Source organism: Schistocerca piceifrons, chromosome 4 (assembly GCF_021461385.2).
Source record: "Schistocerca piceifrons isolate TAMUIC-IGC-003096 chromosome 4, iqSchPice1.1, whole genome shotgun sequence".
Taxonomy (NCBI): domain Eukaryota; kingdom Metazoa; phylum Arthropoda; class Insecta; order Orthoptera; family Acrididae; genus Schistocerca; species Schistocerca piceifrons.
This window is the reverse complement of record NC_060141.1, coordinates 540,681,162-540,706,813: the sequence shown is the minus strand read 5'-3', so window position 1 is coordinate 540,706,813 and position 25,652 is coordinate 540,681,162. Positions and strand designations below refer to the sequence as shown.

Below are 25,652 nucleotides of genomic sequence, written 5' to 3'. Positions count from 1 at the left end.
AAGGTACTATTAACAGGCATGCCTTACGAATGCACAATAAATATTAATTCAGCTTTATCTGTATTGTCAATACTTACCAATACCGCAAAAAGCAACTGATAATTTGTAATAGGTGTTACTTGAGTTGCTAATTCGAGAGAATAGTAACTGTGTACGGTAGTGTCAGGGAAACTATCAACGAACATTAACCTGAAACGTCCTTTACAAATTACGATCGGGTTGTGTTATGTTTCCTGTTTACAAATGTACAGTCGACCTCGGCTGTGTGTGTGCCTAGTTGTGCATGCACAGCTGCTGCAGTGGCAGTAGGGGTGTATGTCTCTACCACCACCTGGGGTGCTAGGAATTTGGAAATTTTCAGCTTTTTTTAAAAAAAACTTGCAATGCCTCTTAACAGCTAAAATTTCGACCGTGCATTTCTTTCGTTGTATTCTTCCAGTGTACAAAATTTCAGGGTAGGTTTCGACATGTCTTATTGGACCATTCCCTTGTCAATTCTGATTATAATACCCATACACTCAAATTTTACTTTTACTACAAATGCAAAATGTGGCATTTTCAACACTTGTTATGAAGTTCTCCTGAAAGTTTATGGTGTTAAGCATAAGCTGGCTTGGGAAAGCCGTTGTAAGCCAAATTTCAGCTGTGCTTACATCACCTGATTAGAACATCCACAAAACTTTCTTATTTATTTCTTAATTAATTATAAAACTGTTAATCTGATGTGACATAGATAAATCCATTAAATATGATAATATAACAATGCAACTGATTCATTCATGTAACCATCAAACATGGTACAGTTTCTAATATTCTCAGTACAATCTTTTCACTACTGTGGGAACACGGAAAGAACTATAACACATTTATGAGAATACCTACCTTGTAGCCCACTTAATCCAGCAACTGTAAATTGTTGAATTTCTCCCAACTATAGAAACCAGCTTTCACTTGTCGCCCACCGAAGAAACGTCCATTCAAATCCACTACAGCTGAAATTGAAACAACTAATAGGCAATGTGCAACTGAAATCTGCATGTAAGTATAATAAGATAAAAGAAGAATGGCTATCTAAAGTCTACAAAGGCTGAATAATTGGACAGAAATACAGAATACTGCAACATAAACACACACTAGTTTTTGTGATCTACTGGTACTAGTTTTTGTCTGCAATTTTCACTTTTGTGATTTAATGCATTGTTGCGATCATCCGATAACAGTGCATTATATACCAATACTAAGGTAGAGACTCATCACTTCATTATAGTTTGACAGTGCATTAACTGATAAATGTAGAATAAGATAAAAGGCTAAATAATTATTTTTTAAATTATACTTTATTTAAAATCCTTTAAGTGTAAAATCTTGATTGCTGCCTGTTCATGAGTCCCACGTACATTAGTTCAAGCAGTCATGATACTCACTATCCATGCAGGATTTTCAAATTTAACATGACTCAGAGCTAACTCTTAAAGTACTGTCATTCTGTTTTTCAAGACTGTTTCAGTTACAAGATTGTACAAGAGTTCCAAGGGATAGAAAATCAACCGAAATCAATCAACAGAGGAAAGGCAACTGGAAATTGCTATTCTTTTAACAGCTAACTATTGTAGATCATTGGAGGGAAAAAAGCCAGGGATTGAAAAAAATGTGCATGCATTCTTATTTTCGAGAACGGCCACTGGACAGATTAACAAAATTATAGGCTTATACCACTGACACCAATCAACCACAGAATTCTGTAACACTTTCTATGCTTATGTATTATGACCTTTCTGGATTCCCACATGCAGCTAAGTTAATACCAGGCTGGTATCCACATACCACCTCACACGTGCTACGCAAACATCCAGAAAAACGTTGTCACACCAAACACACGATTCACTCTGCATGCTGAGAGAGGGGGTATAAAGATTCCATCCCAGGGGAGAGGGGTACATAGATTCCATCCCAGGGGAGAGGGGTGCACGGATTCCATCCCAGGGGAGAGGGTTCACATCGGAAAGGGCATCCAGCCACCAGCTACCACTAACATTGCCTCAACACTTTTAACAATGCCAACCCTACATGGGAAAAGGCAAAAGAAGAGGAAGAAGATTATGGATTTTCTGTGTATCAAATATTTCCTCTGCATGAATCAGTATGGACTGTGCAAACAACTGTCTTAAGAAATCCAGCGCACTCTATTCATTGAGAGGACCCACAAGGCAGTAGATACTAATGCTAAGTTCACTGTTACGTTCCTCGACTTCTGGGAGGCATTGTATAGTTTCACAATGTCTCGCAATTAACAAAATATGAGCATAGCACACCAGTTTTTTTATTGGAATGAAGAATATAGAGCATCTTATTTTGCAAAAACAAAATAATTTTTAGTGTAATGAAAGACAAACCGCAGAGGATTGAAGCTTTATACAAGATTGGCAGTTGAACCTCAACATTAAGAAATGTAATATACTGAGCAGAAATACGTGGATGGCAGAAATACGTGGATGGACCCATTATTGTTTGATTACACAGTTTTCAAATAATCATTCAATCAGTCACATCCATCAAACCTACAGGAGTGTACAGTGATTTAAAGTGGAACAACTAAATAAAACTAATTGCAGGAAAGGCAGAGGTTAAAAAATGGTTCAAATGGCTCTCAGCACTATGGTACTTAACATCTGAGGTCACCAGTCCCCTAGAACTTAGAACTACTTAAACCTAACTAACCTAAGGACATTACACACATCCATGCCTGAGGCAGGATTCGAACCTGCGACCGTAGCGGTCGTACGGTTCCAGACTGATGCGCCAAAACCCGTTCGGCCACACCGGCCGGCAAAGGCAGAGGTCAAATTGAGATTGATTGGAAGAATCTTCAGGAAGTGTAACACATGAATGAAGCAGGTAACTTACCAAATCCTCGATGGACCAGTACTAGAGTATTACTGCTCAGTCTGGGACCCTTAGCAGGTAATACTGATACAAAAAGTAAAGCAGATACAATGAAGAGTAACGTTTTTTGTCACAGGTTCACGAAAGTGCCATGGAGACACTCATCTAACCCACTGCAGATGCTACAAGAGAGGTTTTGTGTATCACAATGTAGTACACTGTTAACATTCCAAGAGTGAATGCTCCTAGAATAATCCGCCAACATGTGGCTTCCTCCAACATAAATCACACAAAAAGATCCGAATAAATAAGAAAGATCTGCGGCTCATATGGATGCTTACTGACAGTTGTTATTCCTGTGCACCATTTGATACTGGAACAGGAAAGGGGAAAATGACAGAGGTACAAGAAGTATCCTCTGCCACAAGTGGCCTTTTTTCCTCCCCAGATACAAATACCAGAGAAGTGAATCACCTATCTCCACATCATATAATATCTCCCACAACACAAAACAAAATTTAATACATAAAATTACACAAAAGGTCATAGCTGTTAGTCCCAAAGATGATATATTGTAAACAAAGTTATATAGTCTTTATTTCAAATATATTATAATAAAATAAAAAAGGGAAAGAAAATAAATCTAAAATAACAAATCAGGGTACTGTTGTTGCCTGATAACTTAGAAAATAAATTTATGAGCCAGCCACCCTGAAAACACATTGAAGAATGGAATATGTGGAATGAAATAACAACAATATGAAATATGAGAGAAATTCCAAAAACAAGGTCTTCTATTTTTTGTGGACATAGATTACAGTTGTTGGCCACACTGTTGTGAGTGGCACTTCCACTACTCCCAAATAAGCATGCATGCTTCACTCTGACACTCAGACCTGGCATGGCAGCCATTCACAATGGTGTTCCCATTGAATGCTGCTGCCAAGTGCAAAATTCACACAGTTATTGCTCAGCTAACTTCAACAGCAGCTGTTGCAATAAAGGCATTCTGCATCAGAACGTGGTCTACTCTTGAAATTGCGATAGTGTATGTTCCTACATAATCAACCAATATATTGCTGCCTCCTATTTGTATCTCACAAAAAGACCATCAAGACAATATTACAGAAATTCAAGCCCACAAGGAGCGTTACCGGCAATCATTCTTTCGGATGAATGGTGCGTGACTGGAACAGGAAAAGGGAGAAGTGACACTGGTACACAAAGTACCCTCTGCCACACACAATAAGATGCTTGCAGAGCGTAGATGCAGTTTTATTTGATTTTTGAATGCAAAAGGTATTAAACCAGTTGAAATTCACAACCAACTGACAGAAGTTATGAACAGTCGTGCATCACTGTCAAAAACTTTTGCAGGAGGTGTAGAGAGTTTACAGTGAGTTGTACTGAAATTCACAATGCACAAAGGAGTGGTAGACCTTCAGTTTCAATGAAAGTCATGAAGGTTGACAAAATTAAGCATGGAGATCAGAGGATCGCCCTAGATGCTCCCTGCATTTTGGTTTCTGAAGTTTTCTGAAGCAACATCCACAGGATTTTAATTGAAAAGTTGCAATATCAGAAAATTGTGCAGGATGGGAACTGCATATGCTGACGTAAAGCCACAAAGGGCAATGAGTTGCTTATTTCTGTAAATTTCTTAACATCTATGCAGATGAAAAGGACAACTTCTTGGACTCAATTGTTGCAAGTGATGAAACCTGGACATTCCACTTTGATCCTCAGACAAAGCAATAACCATGTGAGTGGCACAATCCCTCTTTGCTGAAGCCCTGAAAATTTGAACAAACGTAGTCTCCCATATTGTCATGGAAACTGTTCTGGAACCAGAAGGGGGTACTGTTGGTTAATGTTATACCTGCTGAGACAACAATGTATGGTGACAGATATTCTTAAACACTGTAAAAACTCAGAGGGGCATTTCACAACCAAAGAATAGGAATGATGAGTAAGGGCACAAGAATTCTCCATAACAACACCTGCCCTTACCTAGTACATCAGACTGTGCATCTTCTGTAAAACTTTGGTTGGAACATCATCACCCAGCCACCACACAGTCCAGATTTGGCACCAACTGACTACCACTTGTTGCATAAGTTAAAGGAACATTTGTCTGGGTGGCAATTCTGCTCCGACAATGAGATGAAAGATAAGGTTCATAAAGGACATGGCAGTGAGCTGGTATGACATGGACATTGTAAAACTAACACAGCACCTACAAAAATGCATTGACTGAAATGGTGATTATGTGGAAAAATAAACTGTTACGGAATATAAACAGCTGTTTGTAAATCTAAAAATATATGAGACCTTACTTTTGGCATTGCCCTAGTAGAAAATATTGTCGCAGAATAAGTTGAGTAGCATCGTGGTGCAGTGGTTATGAAACGAAACTGTTGCATGGAGGGTCATGAGTTCTAAACTCACCTCGACTGTACAATTTTAATTTCTATATTCGGTTCGAGTACATTCTAGAAATATCCACAAATATCAAGAATCATTGTACTGGAATGTTCTGTAGCTGTATATATACTGTATGTGTTCTGGCCGGAGGCAGTTCGATCCGCGCTCTTGTATGTGCAAGTGCTGAATAAACCTTCGTTAAGTGAAGTTAGTGTTTGCCATTCATCTAATTACATCTTTTTCTACGTGACAATATTGCTACTTAGCACATAGAGGAGACACTGAGTGGCAGACAGGCACATTGAAAGTCATCATCGAGGTCATTAGAGAAGAGCATATGCTCAGAACAGTCTGGATGATTGACTGATCTGGCCTTGTAAATTTAACCAAAACAGCCTTGCTGTGCTGGTACTGTGAACGACTGAAAGCAAGAGGAAACTACAGCCGTAATTTTTCCTGAGGGCATGCAGCTTCACTGTATGGTTAAATGATGATGGTGTTCTCTTGGGTAAAATATTCCAGAGTTAAAATAGTCCCCCATTTGGATCTCCAAGTGGGGACTACTCAGGAGGATGTCATTATCAGCAGAAACAAAACTGGTATTCTATGGATCAGAGCATGGAATGTCAGATTTCTTCATCGGGCAGGTAGGTTAGAAAATTTAAAAAGTTAAATGGATAGGTTAAAGTTAGATGTAGTGGGAATTAGTGAAGTATGGTGGCAGGACAAATACGACTTTTGGTCAGGTAAACAGAAAATCAAATAGGGGTAATGCAGGGGTAGGTTTAATAATGAATAAAAAAATAGGCCCGCAGGTAAGCTACTATGAACAGTGTAGTGAACACATTATTGCAGCCGAGATAGAGGGTTTGGTTGATTTGGGGGAAGAGACCAAACAGCGAGGTCATCGGTATCATTGGACTAGGGAAGGATGGGGAAGGAAGTTGGCTGTGCCCTGTCAAAGGAACCATCCAGGCATTTGCCTGAAGCAATTTAGAGAAATCATGGAAAACCTATATCAGGATGGCCAGCCATGGGATTGAACTATTGTCCTCCCAAATGCGAGTAGCCAAGATAGACGCGAAGCCCACGCCTACCATAGTAGTACAAGTTTATATGCCAACTAGCTCCGCAGATTTTGAAAGAGAATGAAGAAATGTGTGACGCAATAAAAGAAATTATTCAGATAGTGAAGAGAGATGAAAATTTAGTAGTCATGGGGGAATGTAATTCGATAGTAGGAAAAGGAAGAGAAGGAAAAGTAGTAGGAGAATATGGAATGGGAGTAAGGAATGAAAGAGGAAGCTACCTGGTACAATTTTGCATAGAGTACAACTTCTTCATAGCTAACACTTGGTTTAAGAATCAGTAAAGAAGGTTGTATATGTGGAAGAGGCCTAGAGACACTGGAAGGTTTCAAATAGGTTATGTAATGGTAAGACAGAGATTTAGGAACCAGGTTTTAAACTGTAAGACATTTCCAGGGGCACATGTGGACTTTGACCACAATTTATTGGTTATGAACTGTAGATTAAAACTGAAGAAATTGCAAAAAGGTGGGAATTTAAGGAGATGGGACCTGTATAAACTGAAAGTACCAGAAATTGTAGAGTGTTTCAGAGAGAGTGTTAGGGAAGAATTGACAAGAACAGGGGAAAGAAATACAGTGGAAGAAGACTGGGTAGCTTTGAAAGATGAAATAGGGAAGGCAGCAGAGGATCAAGTAGGTAAAAAGACGAGGGCTAGTAGAAATCCTTGGGTAACAGAAGAGATACTGAATGTAATTGATTAAAGGAGAAAATATAAAAATGCAGTATATGAAGCAGGCAAAAAGAAATACAAACGTTTCAAAAATGAGATCGAAGGAAGTGCAAAATGGCTAAGCAGGGATGGCTAGAGGACGAATGTCAGGATGTAGAGGCATATATCACGAGGGGCAAGATAGATACTGCCTACAGGAAAACTGAAGAGACCTTTGGAGACATGAGAACCAATTGTATGAATATCAAGAACTCAGATGAAAAACCAGTTCTAAGCAAAGAAGGGAAAGCAGAAAGGTGGAAGGAGTACACAGAGGGTCTATGCAAGGGTGATGTACTTGAGGGAAATATTATGGACATGGAAGAGAACGTAGACAAAGATGAAATGTGAGATATGATACTGTGTGAAGAATTTGATAGAGCACTGAAAGATCTAAGTTGACACAAGGCCCCGGTAGTAGACAACATTCCATTAGAACTACTGATAATCTTGGGAGAGACTTAGAGAACAAATGCTAGAAATGTAGGTTTGCCTTCCCTTAATCTATCTTCTAAGATAAGTCATAGGGTCATTATTACCTTGCGTGTTCCAACATTTTTTCTGAATCCAAACTGATTTTCCCGAAGGTCGGTTTCTACCAGTTTTTCCTTTTGTCTGTAAAGAATTTGTGTTAATGTTTTACAGCCTTGACATACACAAGTGACAATGTTGACTGGAATACCCTCTCTCAAATTCTGAAGAAGGCAAGGATCAAATATAGGGAGCGGAAGGCTATTTACAGTTTGTGCAGATACCAGACGGCAGTTATAAGAGTCAAGGAGCATGAAAGTGAAGCAACGGTTGGGAAGGGAGTGAGATAGGGTTGTAGCCCATCTCAAATGTTATACAATCTCTATTTTGAGCAAGCAGTAAAGGAGACAAAAGAAAAATTTGGAGTAGGAATTAAAATCAATGGAGAAGAAATAAAAACTTTGACGTCTGCCAATGACAGTAATTCTGACAGAGACAGCAAAGGACCTGGAAGAGCAGTTGAGCAGAATGGACAGTTCAAATTAAATCAGGTGATGCTGTGGGAATTAGATTAGAAAATGAGACACTCATAGTGGTAGATGAATTTTGCTATTTGGGGAGCACAATAACTGATGATGGTAGAAGTAGAGAGGATATAAATTGTACTCTGGCAATCTCAAGGAAAGCGTATCTGAAGAAGAGAAATCTGTTAACGTCAAGTGTAGATTTAAGTGTCAGGAAGTCTTTTCTGAAAGTATTTCTATGGAGTGTAGCCATGTAAGGAACTGAAACATGGACGATAAACAGTTTAGACAAGACGAGAATAGAAGCTTTTGAAATGCGGTGCTACAAAAGAATGCTGAAGATTAGATGGGTAGACACATAAGTAATGAGAAGGTACTGAATGGAACTGGGGAGAAAAAAGGAATTTGTGGCACAACTAGACTAGAAGAAGGGATCAGTTGGTAGGACACCTTCTGAGGAATCAAGGGATCACCAATTTAGTATTGGAGGGAAGTGTGGAGAGTAAAAATCACAGAGGGAGACCAAGGGATGAATGCACTAAGCAGATTCAGAAAGATGTAGTTACTCGGAGATGATGAGGCTGGCACGGGATAGAGTAGCATGGATAGCTGCAGCAAACCAGTCTCCGGACTGAGGACAACGACAACGACAATGACAACAGCAACAACAATGAACCCCTCTGGAAAACAGCTGGAAAGCTTAGAAGGAAATCTTGAGTAAAACAACAACAACAACAACAACAACACCAACACCAACAACAACAATAATAATAACGTAAACTTGTCTCATCCAAGAAGTGGAGGTCGCTCTGCCAGCAGCAACTGAGTGCATTCATTGTAACCAGCTGCAAATTGTAGCTCGTGATGGCATGAATGGCACATGCCACCTGGATTCAAAGATCATTCTTAACACCTTTAAATAGCTGGTGACAACAGCTAGCCTCACATAGAGGGTGGACATATGACTCACAATTTGCACCATTATCCAAAATGAAGTGGCCCTCTGGTCTGAAGGTGAGTGGGAGGCTTAAACCAGAGGCTCAAAGGATCCTACAATGATCTCAGATGCAGATTTATGGACTATCGCTATCAGGTGAAGGATTGCAGAAACACACAGCAAAAAGGAAATGATTGCATGGATAACAGAGTACATAAGATGTACACATGGGAGTAGATTGGACGAAATGCGTTTGATGATGAATTACGTGCAACAACACGGGAAGGAAGTAGGCCAGACACACCAATTATGGAGGAGCACATTAATCCTTGCAGGTCAGAAAGAGAAAATGTTGATATGTTATTAGTTAACTGCAGAACTTTTCTTTGTGTGGTGCCAGAATTAGTGTCACTTATTAACATCCAGAATTAAGGGTAAAAAGCTGCCTGTCCCCAGAAAGTAATGGCAGCAAAATCTTTAAGTCCAATTGGAATATATATTGCGATGATAAGCTGAATACCAATCATGGCAGTTGGATGCTTTTATAGACAATCTGCAACTAACAGGCCCAAAATTTTCAATTCTTTACTCTAGAGGAGAGAATCAGAGACTACAAAGATATTCTAGGACCAACAAAAAAGTGTCAAAAAGAATGTTAAGAAAGCCAGAAAAATATTTCTGCTTACCAAGTGTGACAGGAAACAGGCTGAAGATTATCTGAGTAGTCAATATGAAACATTCTTAGCTAGGGATGAAGATGAGCTAAATCAATGGATAAAACTCAATAGTCCTGGTAGAATGTAAAAAGCAAACAACTCACTAAACAATATAGGCCTTGAGACTTCAAAAGACACATAATCAACAGCAAAAACTTTGATGGCTTTCACATAAATACTTTTTCAAGCTATAGTACACACACATGCTCACCGCCCCCCCCCCCCCCCCCCCCCCAAATCACCACACACACACGTACACACTTGTGTAGCTACACTGGACAGAGGTACTGTAGCTTCACTTGACTGCGGGTTGTGTCTGATGGAGTGGGCACAGGGAGAAAAGAAGTGATAAGCAGCGAAGGCTGAGGAAGGGTGGCTGGGGGAGAAAGGCAGGATAGGAATGCTGGGAGCAGGCAAGTAGGTGCACAGGATATGTATGTGGCAAGGACACTTACTACATTCCACAATGGTACACTCATGCAGTGCATAATAACATGGAGCTGGATTGAGAGGTGCGGTGACTACAGGAAAGAGGGTGTGGGTGCAGGATGAATGAAGTTAGGATACAAGCGATGATTGATACCAGGAGGATTACAGGATTGGAAAATGTGTTACAAGGATAATTCCCATATATGTAATTTATCCAGGATCCAGATGCCACAGGTTGTAAAGCATTAATTGAAATCGAGCATACTTTGCCCAGCAGCATGTTCAGTGACTGAGTGGTTAACTTCACTCTTGGCCACAATTTGGTGGTGGCCATTAGTATGGTTGTCATCTCCTCTTCTTCGGTTATCAACCCACAGGTTGGTTGGCAGCAGCACGCCATTCCGTTCTTTTGTCAACTTTCTTCTTCATATCTGCATAGGTCTGGCACCCGATGTCATTTATTACTTGTTGAATGTAGCTTAATCTAGGTCGTCCTCGGCGAGTTCTTCCTTCAATGATTCCTTCTAATATTCTCTTAATGAAATTGTTATGCCGTAAAATGTGACCTATGAAGGTTATTCTTCTTTTCTGTATATTTCGCCAAAGAGATCTGTTTTCTTTCACTCTTCTGAGGACATCTTCGTTTGTAGCCTTGTCTCGCCAGCTGATTTTTTCCATTCTCCGGTAGCACCACATTTCGAATGCCTCTAATCTTCTCTTTTCTTCTTTTCCACTAGTCCAAGTTTCACATCCGTAAAGGGCTGTACTCCACACATAGGTTTTCATGACTCTCTTTCTTACGTCTAAACTAACATTTCTACTCGTCAGTAAGTTTCTTTTTCCATTGAATGCTATTTTGGCAAGTTGTATTCTGTTTTTAATGTCACTTTTGCTCCTTCCATCTGCTGTTATTTTGCTACCTAAGTAGTTAAATTCTGTAACCTGCCCTAGTTTCTCTCCCTTTATTGTTATTCGTATGGGTTCATTGTAGTTCAGGGCGCCACTCACCATCACTTTAGTCTTTTTCTTATTTATGGTTGTCATGTCCACATAAAATTCTGTGCAGAAATTGCGTCAGAGGTGGTATATGACATGAATGCTTCTACAGGTGGTCCTGTCTCTGATAAGATAGGATAAGCCTATGATGGGACTGGGGTGCATGTGCTTGATGGCTATCTTGAACAGGTTTCACAACTGGATCTTCCACAAGAGTATGATCTATGTGACAAGTGGTTGGATGTGGGTGTGGAGCAATGACAGGCAAGGATATTGCACAGACTAGGTGGGTACAGGAATACCACTTGGGAAGAGGTGGGAAGAATTATGGGTAGAATGTTCCTCACTTTGAGGGAGGATGATAAACAAAGCCTTCACGAAGGATATGGTTCAGTTACTTCTGTCCAGAATGATAGTGGGTGGAAGTGGAGGTGCTCCTTTGCATCTGATTCTTGATGGTGATTGGAGAATTGGGGGTGTGTGAAGACACTGTGTGGGAAATCCGCCTGTGGACTAGGTTTTGGGGGATAGTTCCTGTATGTGAAGGCAAACTGGAGAAGGGATTTCTGGTCACTGCATATATGCTGTGCATGGTTGGTTGCACTATATGGGACTGAGTTTTTGGTGTAGAAGGGATGGAATCTGTCAAAATGCAGGTACTGTTGATGGCTGGTAGATTTAATTTGGACAGAGAGAGGTGTTTGTCAATGTCCAGGCAGGTGAAAAATTGGGCTGAGGGGGGCCAGGCAAGGCAGATGGGAAAGGTGTTGAGGCAGAGGGGGAATGCGTGTCATGGCCCTGGGTCCAGATCATAAAAACATAATTAATGAACCTGAATCAGATTATGGGTTTGGGATTTTACATGGTGTGGTCATTCCCTCTAGATAGCCCGTAAATATGTTGGCAAAGGAAGGTGCCATGCATGTCTCTTGCTGGTGATGTGGATCTATTTGTACATCTTCCCTTCAAAGGACAAGACACATTTATGTGTGAGGATGTAACTGGTTAGATGTATAAGGGATAGGATGGAGGGTCTGGCGTCAGAAAGTAGTTGGGAGAGGTAGTGTTCGATAGTGGCAAGGCTATGTGCGTGGGTGATGCTGGTGTATAAGGAAGTGGGATGAAAGCTGATTAGTAGGGATCCAGGTGGTAACGACGTGGTAAAGTAAGTGATTCGTGTTTTTAACACTTTGGCAACCAAGCACAACAACAACTTGGGCTATGACACTATTCAAATGACTGTGCCCTATTATATCTAAGGCTGTGATGTTTCATGATGTGCAAGCCATCTTTCACTCAAAAACTTGACGGATTTTGTATGAGACCCATGTAGGAACATGTAGTTACTGCCCCTTGCCATATGCCTTCCCTTGTTGTCAGCTTATAGAATTGTTTTGATAGAAGCAGTAGCAAACTGCTATTGCGACTGACTGAGCCACTGCGTGTTCACACTGTCATTAGATCTGTGCATATATTCTCTACATTTCAATGCTTTCTGTAGTTCTGCTACTACAAATATGTCACTTTCATTGAGTGAGTAATAAATTCCGAAAACTCTAGAGGAAGAAATATCTAAGTGGGAACAGTCTGAAGAAATTGGTGAAGAACTTTCTCAAGAAATGTTCCCAGTGCAACTATCAGACAGAGGTTTCCCTAGAAGTTTCCTGGTACACTTCTGGAGCTGAGACGGAGCAGCATCAACATGAATTTGCATGATTTGTTCAAAGGAGACATTACAACCTACTGGCACTGTTATTTTCTCTGTTGATAGATTTGTGTGAGTGTGTGGGAAGGGACCTTCGAAAGGAGGTGTGACCATGTTGGAGGTAAGTAATTTCAGGGAGGTAACCACAAGGGTGGTTACATAGAAGTGGGGAAGGGTTACATTTGGATTGTAGTATGAACTGGGAGGGGGCTGAACTTCAAGGTTGTGGCTGAACGTGAGGTCTTTGGATAGTACTGAAACTTCTGTAGGAATGAGGTTTTTGGTGGTGGTTTTAAACAGTGCCATGGATTAATTTCGATTCTGGATTTTGTAGGATGGTAGGAGGGAATACTGATGGGGGAAAAGTTGCAACAGCTTCGACTGCAGCATATGATATGCATCTATACACTAAACCAACAAATCACAGGTCCACAGTATTTTAGTAGCACATCACTGTATTTTACTTCCCAATAAACCCTCTCTCCATCCCTCCCAATTCCATGTCATCGTGCACCCCTCAACCTGACACACCCCCAACCCAGTCCAACTGCAGAGCTGTCAGCTGGCATAGTGTAGTCAGCCAAATTTGTGTATGCACTTATGAACGTGAAATCTAGCTTTTTTTTAAAAAAATAAAAAAATTAAAAAATGCCGATTAAGTTGATAGCTAGCAAAGTTTCCAGTTTTGTTTATGTTCTTTTCAACTCAATGCGTCTACTTCTCAGTAAGTTGTTTCCTTTACTTCTTAAATATTTAAAATTCAGAAGTATAGTACAAGTTACTTCAGATGTGCTAGTGCCAAGCAAGATTGTTCTGCAGTGTTTAAACCTGCCATGATTCAACAGGCGAGATAGGAAGTTATGGTGAACAGAAACAGAGTATCATCAAAGATTTAAATTGTAGTGACCTCTCACTATCTACAAGTGCATACTGCTGATCTGGGTTAAGCCACAGCAGCATTAGTGCTTCAAAAGTGGCACTGTCATCAAGAAGTGGCACTGTCATCAGGAAGTGGCCCATAAACATGCAGCTTTTTCTTCTGGTAAAGTAGACAGTCAATGGAGCCTATCCACTGGAGTAGTTGAAATTCAAAGAACCAAGTCATTAGGATGACTAGCCAAACCACCACCTTGCTATTTGCTTCAAGCTACCTATAAGAGCAAGTCTCTTGACTCTTGTGATGCCATGACTACTAACGAGATATAATTTTTTTCCCTTTCTTTTACTACCTTGTACTTCATACATGTATTTCTGATAACGTAGAACAATTTTCATTTGGTTATATAGTGCAGAACATGAAGTGTGACTATGTTTACTTTGCTCTTTTGTATATGAGTTCCTTATGCAAAGACTTAGATTTTTTTCTGATGATCTTTCGAGTAGTTTTATTAAATGTACTGTGTGAAACGGAATAAGCGGAAGTGTTGTAAGAACTGGGGAGCGAGAGAGGTATCGATAGTTGTTGGGCCGAATAGTGTGTGGTAAACAGTCGCGGAACGTGCATGAGCATGGTGGCACGGAAGCAAGTATTGTGCATAGTAATGGTGTGCATTTAATACAATATTAATACTGGACTTTCAGGTGTTAGACATGGTTTGAAATTTGACTTTATGATGGACTTTCTAAATGGACATTGTATTATGCAAACACTGTTGGTTTTTGCAAAACGATGCTTGTGGCAGTGACAATGCACTCGTGAACAGACAGTATTGTCGTCTGTTTAGAATTGAGCTGCATTACATATACTGTGAATTTAATATTGCTCAGTTTTCTTGGCAACAAAATATGACATATGCTAAAACAGTAACTGCCAGTGGGGAACCTGTGAACTGTGTTGCCACCTAAGTGACTGTTTTTGCAGGAACAGTGTTACCATGAACCACGAATATTAACAACAGATAGACTGTCTAACTTAGCAATTGGCAAATTATAGCAAATGGAATGTTAATTTAAACACGATGTATGGACTGTACAAAACTATCGTGTGTGAAAGTTGCATCTGAACTAATAAAAACTTCAAGTGCTACATAAATGGCCTATGACAGAGGGATGCTATGCAACTTATTACCACCGCCAGCCAAAACAGGATGTAAGGAAAGAGGATATATTAATGCCAAGGACATGACTGGATGAACTTTCAGGATTCATATCAGCAACTTCAAACTGCTTCTACCACCGTCACCACATCACGCCAACCCAGAACAGTTAAGACTCAAAACCATTCCTCTCTTCCAGAAACTCACAATTGCAACCAATTCAGTTATTTTCTGCTTTGTAACAGATTATATCTTAATGTTTCTTTCCATAAATAAAAGTATAATAGTGTACTGTAAAGACTGTTCACCTTAAGTGATGGTTGACCCCACCACTAACAGTAGTTACTGCCATAATTTGATTTGTTTTTGATTTTTTGTGTATTTATACTAGTCCTTGCATGCGTTGTGTGTGTCTTTTGAAGGGGTGTGCTGCAATGTGTACATACAGTCATTTAGGCAGAGGAATTTGTGTGTTGTACTGTGAAATGTGGCCAAATGTGTAAGTTGAGGCATCCGCCATTTAAGTTATTTTACACCCACCAGTTACAAAGAAGTAGCTTACTCACCATTGATTCAAGTTAGTGTACATGTTTAAAAGCAAATTTATCTGGGTTTAACTGTTGCTGGTAAGCAGAATTACAGTATACTGTGTCCGTATCTATCAAATTAGCTTCAGAGTGTTTTACTGTTTTCACTATCACAGGATTTTACTGTCAGAATTTTAACAGGATTGGGAAACTTCTCATATAGAGGTTTGCTTCTGAAGTTTCCAGAAGTAAAACAGATTCTTGGGGTTAATACAATATTAATTTAATTCATGCAGTTTTTCTTTAAACATTTTTTTATTTCAAATTCACGGTAATAGTAAATCTTTAGGAACAGTTTTCTTCACGCACTCTGCCTCCTAATGCTTGTATATCTGTCAATAAACATATTGACTGAATCCGTCTGAAGTTTGCCTGCTGGCTCTGTCCAATGCTGCTATGTCCCAAATAACTACTCTTTTGTTGCTCCAAAATTTAGCTACCATGCACTCCAGGCCTACCCATGTTGGAATACATGTAGTCTGCCTGGTGAGATCAGCTATCTATCCCAACTACATATGAAGTCATATAGGGTGTTTAAAATCAGGTGTTACACATTCCATCAGGAATTGATTCTGGATCCCTGTGGACATCAGCAGCAGCAGTATTGCCACAAGCTGATGTAGAGCATGTGCTCAAATATTATATGTCCCTTTGTTCTTCATTACAGTGTAAATATTTAACAGTGTGAATCCTAACACACAGCAGCTGAGAGGGCTGGCACCCATGACATGGTCCCACATTTGCTCAATGAAGTAGCACAGTTGCAAAGTACTAATTTAACATTACAAAATGAGCTAGTAAAGCTGAAAGAGGGAAAGCAGATGTAAGTTCTAGTGAGACTTATTCCACAAGCCTCAAGCCTGAGTGTATAGCCATTAACCTGGTAATCCCATTTTACGGAAAGTTCTATTTTAACAGGATTTGAAGTAGCAACAACTTTGATAAAATGTAGACAGGAACAGCCATTAAGGGTAACACATCTTAAATTGTTGGGTAAGGCATGTCAACTTATCAAGTGCTATTAGAAATGCACCTGTGACAGACTATGCGAGATGTTACTGGAGTGCTACTAATTCAAGTTGATATTACAATGAACAGTATCACACAGAACAATGGTGAAGGTCTGTGGATTCGACAACGAGAATAAATGGCGAGATCTATGAAAAAGTGCATAATGGAAATGGGATGAAGTCATTATCCAAGAACCAGAGCAGCATGCTCTTGATGGACTTATGAGAGGCCACCAGACCTTTGTATCGGTCATAAGGTTGCTAAGGTCTGGGTTTCATGGTGTGTGTGTGTGTGTGTGTGTGTGTGTGTGTGTGTGTGTGTGTAGGTCTGGGATTCACACTGTGAGATATTGGGGGTGGGGGGGGGGGGGGGGTGGGGGGGGGGAGGCAGGGGGGGAGGCGTGGTGCAACAAATGTAAGTTCTATTATTTCTTTATGTTATCGGGTATATTTCCCTGGAATGAAAGGAAATATTTCCTCACGTGGTAATGAATATGATGCCATTCTTGGAGTAGATTTCCTATTATCAAATCAGGGCATAGTCAATTTATTTATTTATTTATACTTATTTACTGCTTTATTTAGCTTGGCTTATATATATGAAAAATTATTACTAACCATTAGTTTTCAAGCTCTCAGTATCTACCTATACTTATGGCTCAGTTATGTAAACATCGGAGAGTTACCAATAAAAATAATAGTACTGATTAAAAACAACAACAGAAATTCAGAACAATAATAATATTATTTTAACACTTTGGAAGTCATGTTTAATATCAATTAAAAAATGAAGGATAATGACAAGTAGATGATTGATATGGCTGTGATAATCACTTAGTAATTGTTACGAAAGAGAACACAGACTGTTTCATAGAGAGCTCTGAAAACAAGTGGGAGGGAGGACAGTTGGGGGCAGCGGAGGATAGACTGGAGCTTGGCTGGAAGAAGTATGTGGAAGAGAGAGCTACTGCGATAGATGGCACACCACTATCTGTCTTCTGAAGCAGAAAAGGAGTGCAATTTCCCCTGAGATTTTGAGGAAGGTAGCTCCAGAGTCAGATAAGAAAAAGATTTTGAGAAGCTAGCTGTGTTATGAAATGGTATAAAGAGAATTTTGCTTTGATGAGAAAAGTATTTCTGCTATGTTGTCCAGACAGAAAGTGTTATAGAGTCAAATTAAATAATAAGTAGGTGGTAGAGCAAACAGAGGGTGCATAAGTCTCTGCGTTTACCTGTGTGTAGCCAAGATATTTGTTCATAGGCAGGAGTGATAATACGGTGGGTGGGAACAATAATGTGAATGTCACAAATGTATTGTACTCAGGTGTTCATTGGCAGTTCCATCTGGCATGAGCTCTTATACTGAAGACCTTGAAGAATAGAATCATCATAATCAAGAATTAGGATTACTAGTGATTCCACGAGTTCCTCTTTAGGCTCAAAAGAAGATACTATTTTATACTTTTGTAGTGCAGGAAGAGATGCTGGTACTGTCTTACAGACTGCCGTTGTGTGTTCAGTCACGCAAACACTGATAGTCCACTATTATCCGTCAGTTCTATACCAGAGGATTTGGGGTGCAACTGGTTCTTGAAACTGAATAGTAGTAATTGTTTTGAAAGTACTTAAAACTGCTTTCATTTTAGATGCACTAAGTCAGAAACCTAAATTTTGAGCCCACAATATTAAGGTAAGTAAGTCAGCATTTACATTCTGAAGGCTGCCTTCAGGTTTGGTGGACTTACACAGAGGTGTAAGAGGATGCTATCAACTTATACTTCCAATGGGAGAGAACAGTTGACGCGCGCACCCGCGCGCACCACACTCACACACACACACACACACACACACACACACACACACACACAAAACATTAATTCTGTCTCAGGCAATACAGTCCATATTACCACATTGCTGCAAGGCATTTCCAAATGCCTTGGGAAGCCATTTAAACTGCTTGCCACTTGAATAGTCCCTTAAGGTCAACTCCTTGGATAAGAATCGCAGGGAACAGGGAAAGAACTCCCAGCACTGAAATGCCAAGAAATGCATTATCTGTGGTAAAATTGATATTACAAGATGAGGAACTGAAAAGGAAGAAACTTTGTGTGTGTGAGATTTCCTACGCACCAGAAGGGGATTCAGCTTTATACTATGGTAATCCCAAAAGTAAGGTCTCCTATTTTTTTTATAAGTACATAGACCTGTTTATTTCTACAATGGTTTACATCAGTTTACAGCTTGAACATTTAGCAATTTTTCGACATAATCACCATTTCTGCCAATGCATTTTTGTAGACGCTGTGGCAGTTTTTGTATGCCCACGTCATACCAGCTCGCCGCCATGCTGTTCAGAAAGTTAGAAACTGGCGTGATTGTTGCTTGGTCTCAGGTGTAAAGTGATATGCCCAGGTTTCGTAACCCGTGACTATTGAGTCCAAAAAGTTGTCCTGTTCGGCTGCAAGGTGGTGAAGAAATGCGTGGGAAGCACCAATTCATTGTCGCATGTGGTCCTCAGTCAGCATGCGTGGCATCCATCTTGCGCACACCTTCCAGTAGTTCAATGTTTCCGTTAAAATTCTGTGAGTGGTGCTTCGGGAAACCTCAGGAACAAACGTGCAGAGATCATCCATGGTGATCCGCTGATCTTCACGCATGCTTTGCTCAACCTTCAACACTGTCTCCTCAGAAATTGACGGTCTCCTGCTCCTTTGTTCATTGTGAATTTCGGTCCGACCAGCTACAAACTCTCTACACCACTTACGAACATTTTTGACTTCCATGCATGACTCACCATGCAACTTCCGTCAATTGGCGATGGATTTCAATTGGCGCAGTGCCCTTTGCATTCAAAAATCGAATAACTGTGTGCAATTTGCACTTGGCGGTAACATCCAACGGGAGCTCCATTCTAAACAGCTGCCAAGCCCACGCGGCGTGCGCATGTTTACACACAGCCCGTGAAGCACTCTTCATAACAGTGTGACCAACTGCCACACAAACAGAGTTCTGTACTTGTAAAAAAAATTGGAGACCTTGCTTTTGGGATTACCCTCGAAGTTCCCATCATTGTCGACAATTCTGATGTGGAGGAAGCAAAGCCCTGATGGCCAGTGTAGAAGTAGTAAAGTGCACAAAATAATAGTGGTACATTGTACGAAACATGCTACTGGGGAAACCTGCTCATGACGCTGCTTTGAGAGAAAACTCGCATAGGAAGATAGAGAGAGAGAGAGAGAGAGAGAGAGAGATAGAGAGAGAGAGAGAGAGAGAGAGAGAGAGGCAGACAGAGAGGGAGGGAGGGGGAGGGGGGTAGGGAGAGAGGGAGGGAGATATCTGAGGACTTTTTGATGGAGTATACCAACCTACTGACTGAATATACAACTTATTCCTCAACTAGCTGTTACTGGCGGCCTTGCAAGCATGTCAGTAGTTTTGTAATTATTAGTAATAGTGAGTAAGTAAGCTATAGTACCCGCAATATCATCAGCTGTTGATCCCTGTGGGAAAATAACTTCTTATGTTTGTGTGTGCCACCACCTACTGTGACACACACAGAAGAGAAGCAAGAAAATTTTATACTTATCTTCATGCACCTGCTAGCCAATTTGTTTACAATGTACGTGAAACATATTACGAGATAATAAGTGCGCAACATTTCATATATTAAAGAAAGTCCGAGGTAAGAGTACCAATGGCAGTTTACAATAGTTTTTTAACTGTCAACAAATGCACTGTTATGTACAAGTGTAATGGTGCTAGACTTACCTTTAATAGCTGATTCAATCCGTTTAAATTCAACAAATATTCTAACAGCTTCATCATGTGCAGCACTTGGTTGTTCATAAATAAGAACTTTAACAACATCACCATACTTTGTGTTACATTCATCTTTAACCTCAGGCTCCAGGTCTTCATCTACTTCTCCTGGACCAACCATATTCTGTAGAGAAAAGAGAAACATGAAATATTTATGGACATTAAAAAAATACATTTTTTCTCCCCCGCTCCCCGCTTCCCAAGGAGGAGGGGCGAGGAAGAATTTCAGAAATACAAACTAAATATAATAATTAAGTTTCTTTCTATCTTCTGTTTCATCAGAAAAAGTGGAAAATATAGAAACATGGTTATGCATATATTAAGTTATATCAAACAATGGTATTATTGATTAGTTATATCAGTTAGTAATAGAATGTCTGCTTGGTTGAAAGTTAAATTGCGTCACCAACTTGCTTCTCATACTGCTATGAGTAGTAGCTGAGATTACAAATTAATTAGAAAATACTTCAAAGAATCTTTTTGAGCCACTCAAAATCCTCAATCTGTGGTCTAGTTTGGATTACTTGATGATATCTTCATGAAATGGATCACAGCCTCTATCCTGACAGCTTCTCTCCAGTTTATTTCACTTGCTTCTCTTTAGCTTAGCAAGTCATCTTCCTTGACATTGAATGCCACCTCAATGATGCTTCTAAAAATGCCTCTTGACACAACAAGCCTATCAATAAATAACAATATCTCTATTTTTGTAGCTGCAAACCTATCTACCTAAAACACTCTGAGTCAAACAGTCTCTTGTGTTTGCATACATTACAATCACAGCATTGAGTAACCACTCTCCCAAAATATTCTGAAGGCTGCTACAGACAGACACTATCCCTTCTCGTGCCTTTTCCCCAAATATGGTCATCTCACCCACAAAGACGTCCAATGCAATAAAATACTCCTGTGCTCCAAAAACGTCAATCAGATCTACTGACAAGCCACAAAGCAACATACTGCACACTACACCCTGAACCAGATTGTCCACCAGGACTTCAACTACATACATACATACACATACATACATAAGCCACAAGCCACCATACAGCACATAAAGGAGCATACCTTATAATAAATACTACTACAGTAAAACCTCTACATTTTTGTGTGGTCCAGATTTAAAAGATGCAAAATTGAGGAAAATGCAGAATCAAGGAAAATGTTAAAATCCCCAAAATATGAACAGAAACATATGTAATTGGCTTACATGATTAAAAATTGTAGTGCACTCCAATACACTGCATAAAACCTGTATATGTGGAAGAAATTAAATGTTGAATACAATGTTTGTACAATAATTTGTGGTAATGAATTTCATTATTTCTTAAAAAAATAATGGATGTGTAACAGCAAGTAAAAATTTGTCAAAAAACTGAGGTAATCGAGCTTTTCCTGACGTGCTATGAATACAAATTACACGTAAAAATATATGATTTTGAGAAGTGTTTCCAGTGTGCTCACCACAAAAAAAGCAAATATTGATGAACATGTTGAGTTAAACTGCAAACTGAAGTACGGTGAAAGGCATCAGCATCTAACTCGAAGGGTGTGTGCTTTCCTTCTTTTGATGGGAGAAACATAGACATGAAAAAATGAGTTTTCATCCCCAATTAAAGTTACAAGCTTATTAGAAGTCAGCTCAGCAAATTTCTGTACACTGTTCAAAACATAAAGTTAAAAGAAAGCTCAGGTGCTACAGTTTTGCTTCTTACCTTCTATTGCTGCAGCCAATCTTTATGATATATACAGTGTGTGGTGCATAGTATATGCTTGAGAAGTATATGTAGATGTTGCAGTTGTATCATGTCAGATTTGACCACAAAAGTCTTTAAAATACGCTACTGCAAAACCCTGTTCTATTTCTATGTGGCATCTCCACCCTAGCACATGATCTGCAGGAAAAGTATATTTTCAGCACTGTGCTTTTGCCCCTACTTGCCCTCATGTTGCTGAAGGGCCACTCCCACTCTCCAAACTTCCAGCAGATGAGCTCATTTTACCTGTGTTAGTATGGTGTGGTGGCTGCACTGGCTACTGAGTGATGTAACAAGTCGCCAGCCAATAAGAGTTCACTAGCCGGAAATGGTCAACTTTTCTGGATTCTGACTGAGCATATTCTTCAAGACTCAGTGTTTAAATTTAAAAGGTTTACAATTAATACTGTTGCTCAATACAATATATTGGAAATACAAGCAAAAAAACGGGAGTGAGTTTTAAGTGGCATAAGAAAAGTTGGCGGATGGGACCCTTGGCCACATGTTGTCCGTTTTTCTATTGCTGCCGCAACCTAGCAGTAGTTGTACCATAACTGTGCAGTGAAGCTAAACGTGCAAGTTGTGTTGGCAGCAGCGACTGTGGATTACATCAGAAATTTCTCTCTCACGTCCCTCCCTCTCTGCTACAGCCAAAAATATTTCCTTAATTCCACCACTACCCACGGTGCAAACCATCTGTCTTTTGTACTACTTGTAACTCGTTCAGTCACATCAAATATCAATAGGAAGAAAATGGGAAAAAGTCAAGCAAGACATCGTGTAAGAATGTAGGTTCAAGGTAATCTTACTAGGAAGAAACTAAAATTTGGGAATTTTTAGCAGTGATCTTATGGGTTTTTCACAAGGGCTACAAATGCATGACATAGCATCGTAAGAAATGTAGAATTGGAGAATGTAAAATCAAAGTTCCACTGCCTCTGAGTGATAGTTGTTTCATCATTTTGTCTGCAGTGTGAAAGTTCTATTCATGAAACAACATCCGGTAACTGTTACTGTTAATATCAACGGAAAGAAATAATAAGTAAAAACAAGTTTAATCATTATTAATGCATGTAGTCTTCAAAGATCAACTGACAATTCTTTTTTTTATAAGCTGTTAATAAACAGGAAGATGTAGAATATCTTTTTACATTCATCACTTCAGTTTAGCTTGTGACCAAATGACAGAATACATCTTCAAGAAAATTCAGGATTTCCATGGAATAAGCTTCTTCTGTGAGATATGTTATTGCATATTTAGGACTTGTAATGAAAGAAACAGAATATTTTGGTATATGAATTTTTTCTCACTAAGGCAGCTTACAACATCCAAGAAAATATTAATTGTGTGTTTCATTGTCAGTTTCATCTGACTGTCTGTGTTCAGATTACCAAACAGAAGTACTTGAGCATGCAACATAGTAACCATAAATAAAGTTATTTGCACGAGTTGTCCTTGAGCAATAATATCAGCAGTTGTGACAACAAGTGGACATAGAGGCAGTACTGAAGAAAAGAAACACCTCTGGTTGATAAGCAGTGGTTTGGCAGGAGGGGACCAAGAGTCACACATTGAAAACTGTAAAGTAAGATGAAGACTATTCATCCCACTGATGATATTTTATGACTTCTACTTACCACATACAAGTACTTCTGATACAAGGTTTATAAACACACACCCAGTTGGCGAGAGCATGTCTCTGGAAACCAGTAGCTGTGTGGTAATATTGTGTTATTGGGTGTCGTATGCTGAATAATATGATGATTGATTACACATCACAATGTCAGGTTCATTAGATGAGGAATATTAAAAAAAGGGCAAGCCCCTATCAAACTAAAAGTAGCACATTTCATTTCACATCTGAACAAGCATTTTTACACTTCAAAGAGGTCAAGACATTTCCACCGTGTAACACTAACACTCAACAATACTGACTTTAAACAGCACGAAAAAGGGGAGGACACGACATGGAGCTCAACAATTTGGCTCAAACTGTGAGAAGAGAAGCATGTTGATACCCCTTTCAAGCTCCTAGAGTATCTCATGTGAGTGAGCTGTTGGCCCATTGCAATTCGCTGATTCTGCCAATTCACCTACATTTGTAACAGCCTCTAACAGTCGTGAATAGTGTCTCGCTATGCATCTGCAGTGATTTTCCATAAAAACCCCTTAGTTTATTGGAAAATGGAAACCTATCAAGAATTTTCTACCAGTGAAGTGATTGGTGAAACATCAAAACTGAAACTTTTGAAGCAGCTTTGGAAAACAAAATCACTCAGTATGCTTTTCCAATTTATACAGAAATGGCATGATTACCAGCAATCCTTCTCTATTTGTGGCTCCTGTAGCAACAGCTATGGGCTGCAGAGCAGGTTATTAAAATTATGAATGATAATTTCATAGTAAAGGATGAAGATTTGATATTACATGCCAAGCCTGACAAACAAAGTCTTTATGATGAGGTGTGCGGATTTTCTCATTCTCTTTCCCTCTCTCTGCTCACACATGCTTTTTTCATATCCAAGCATTATTTGTACAGGTTCCTTCTTGGACTACAGGCATGAACAATGAGGATTATGATTGTAACAAATATTTCTCTCATATTTTGGTGCCCCTGACTGATATCAATTTTGCTGATGCTCACCCATATTGTAAGTTCCCATCATTAAAATCATGATTCCCACTCTTTAAAAAATAAATAAATAAATAAATAAATCTTCAAATTTGGAGAAAAGGAATTGAACAAATGAAAAATTGCAGTCATCAACTCAGAAAAATGGGAAAATTATTCATGACAATGATAATGAACAGTGATAATGAGAATATTATAACAATGGACAATGGCAGTCGCATTCCCATATTTGTGAGAAAAATTTAGCTTATTGCTAGTGGTGACTGGGCAAAAAGCTAAACGTAAATATTCAATAAGACAGTGAAAAATCACCAAATTCGTTAACAAAAATGATTTTGTAACTTTGAAGGAAATGGTGAAATTTCCGTACACTGTGTAAAATGTAATTTAAAAGCAAGTTCAGGTGCTACAGTTTTCCTTCATGCCTTCTATCACTGATGTCGATCTTTACATTCTACAGTGTGTGGTGCAAAGTATATATGTGAGTAGTGTATGTAGTTGTTGCAACTGTATCGTGTCAGACTTGAACACGCAAGTCTTTTACACGTGCTATCACAAAACCCTTGCTCTATCCCCAAGTGACATCTCTGCCATGGCACATGCTGACTGTCTCGTTTTTCCATTGCTGCCACAACCTAACAGTAGTTGTATCTTGATTGTGCGGTGAAGCTAAACATTGCAAGTTGTGTTGGCAATGCCAATCGTGAATTACGTCAGCATTTTCTCTTTTACATCTCCCTTTTCCGCAACAGCTTAAAATATTCCCTCACCTCCACCACCACCTGCTGTATGAACAGACTGTCTTTTGTGCCAGTTATAACTCATTCAGTCATATCAAATACTAATAGGAAGAAAACTGGATGAAGTCAACTGAGACATCGAATAAGAATGCAGAATCGAGGTAAACCTTACTAGGAAGAAATGT

The 25,652-nt window shown here is 39.4% G+C and overlaps 1 protein-coding gene across 4 annotated transcripts in view; it reads right to left on the bottom strand.

The window, feature by feature from the left end:
* LOC124795007 (splicing factor 45) overlaps positions 1-25,652 on the bottom strand; it is a 96,824-nt gene that overhangs the window by 21,178 nt on the left and 49,994 nt on the right. For 3 of the 4 annotated variants that reach the window (XM_047258767.1, XM_047258769.1, XM_047258768.1), the window contains exons 8-9: positions 20,287-20,461; positions 883-992 (exon numbers count right to left, since the gene is read on the bottom strand). In XM_047258767.1, coding sequence (XP_047114723.1) covers positions 895-992; positions 20,287-20,461 — 273 coding nt within the window. In that variant the 3' untranslated portion in view covers positions 883-894. The remainder of the gene's footprint in view (positions 1-882; positions 993-20,286; positions 20,462-25,652) is intronic. The other variant, XM_047258770.1, reaches the window with a different exon arrangement.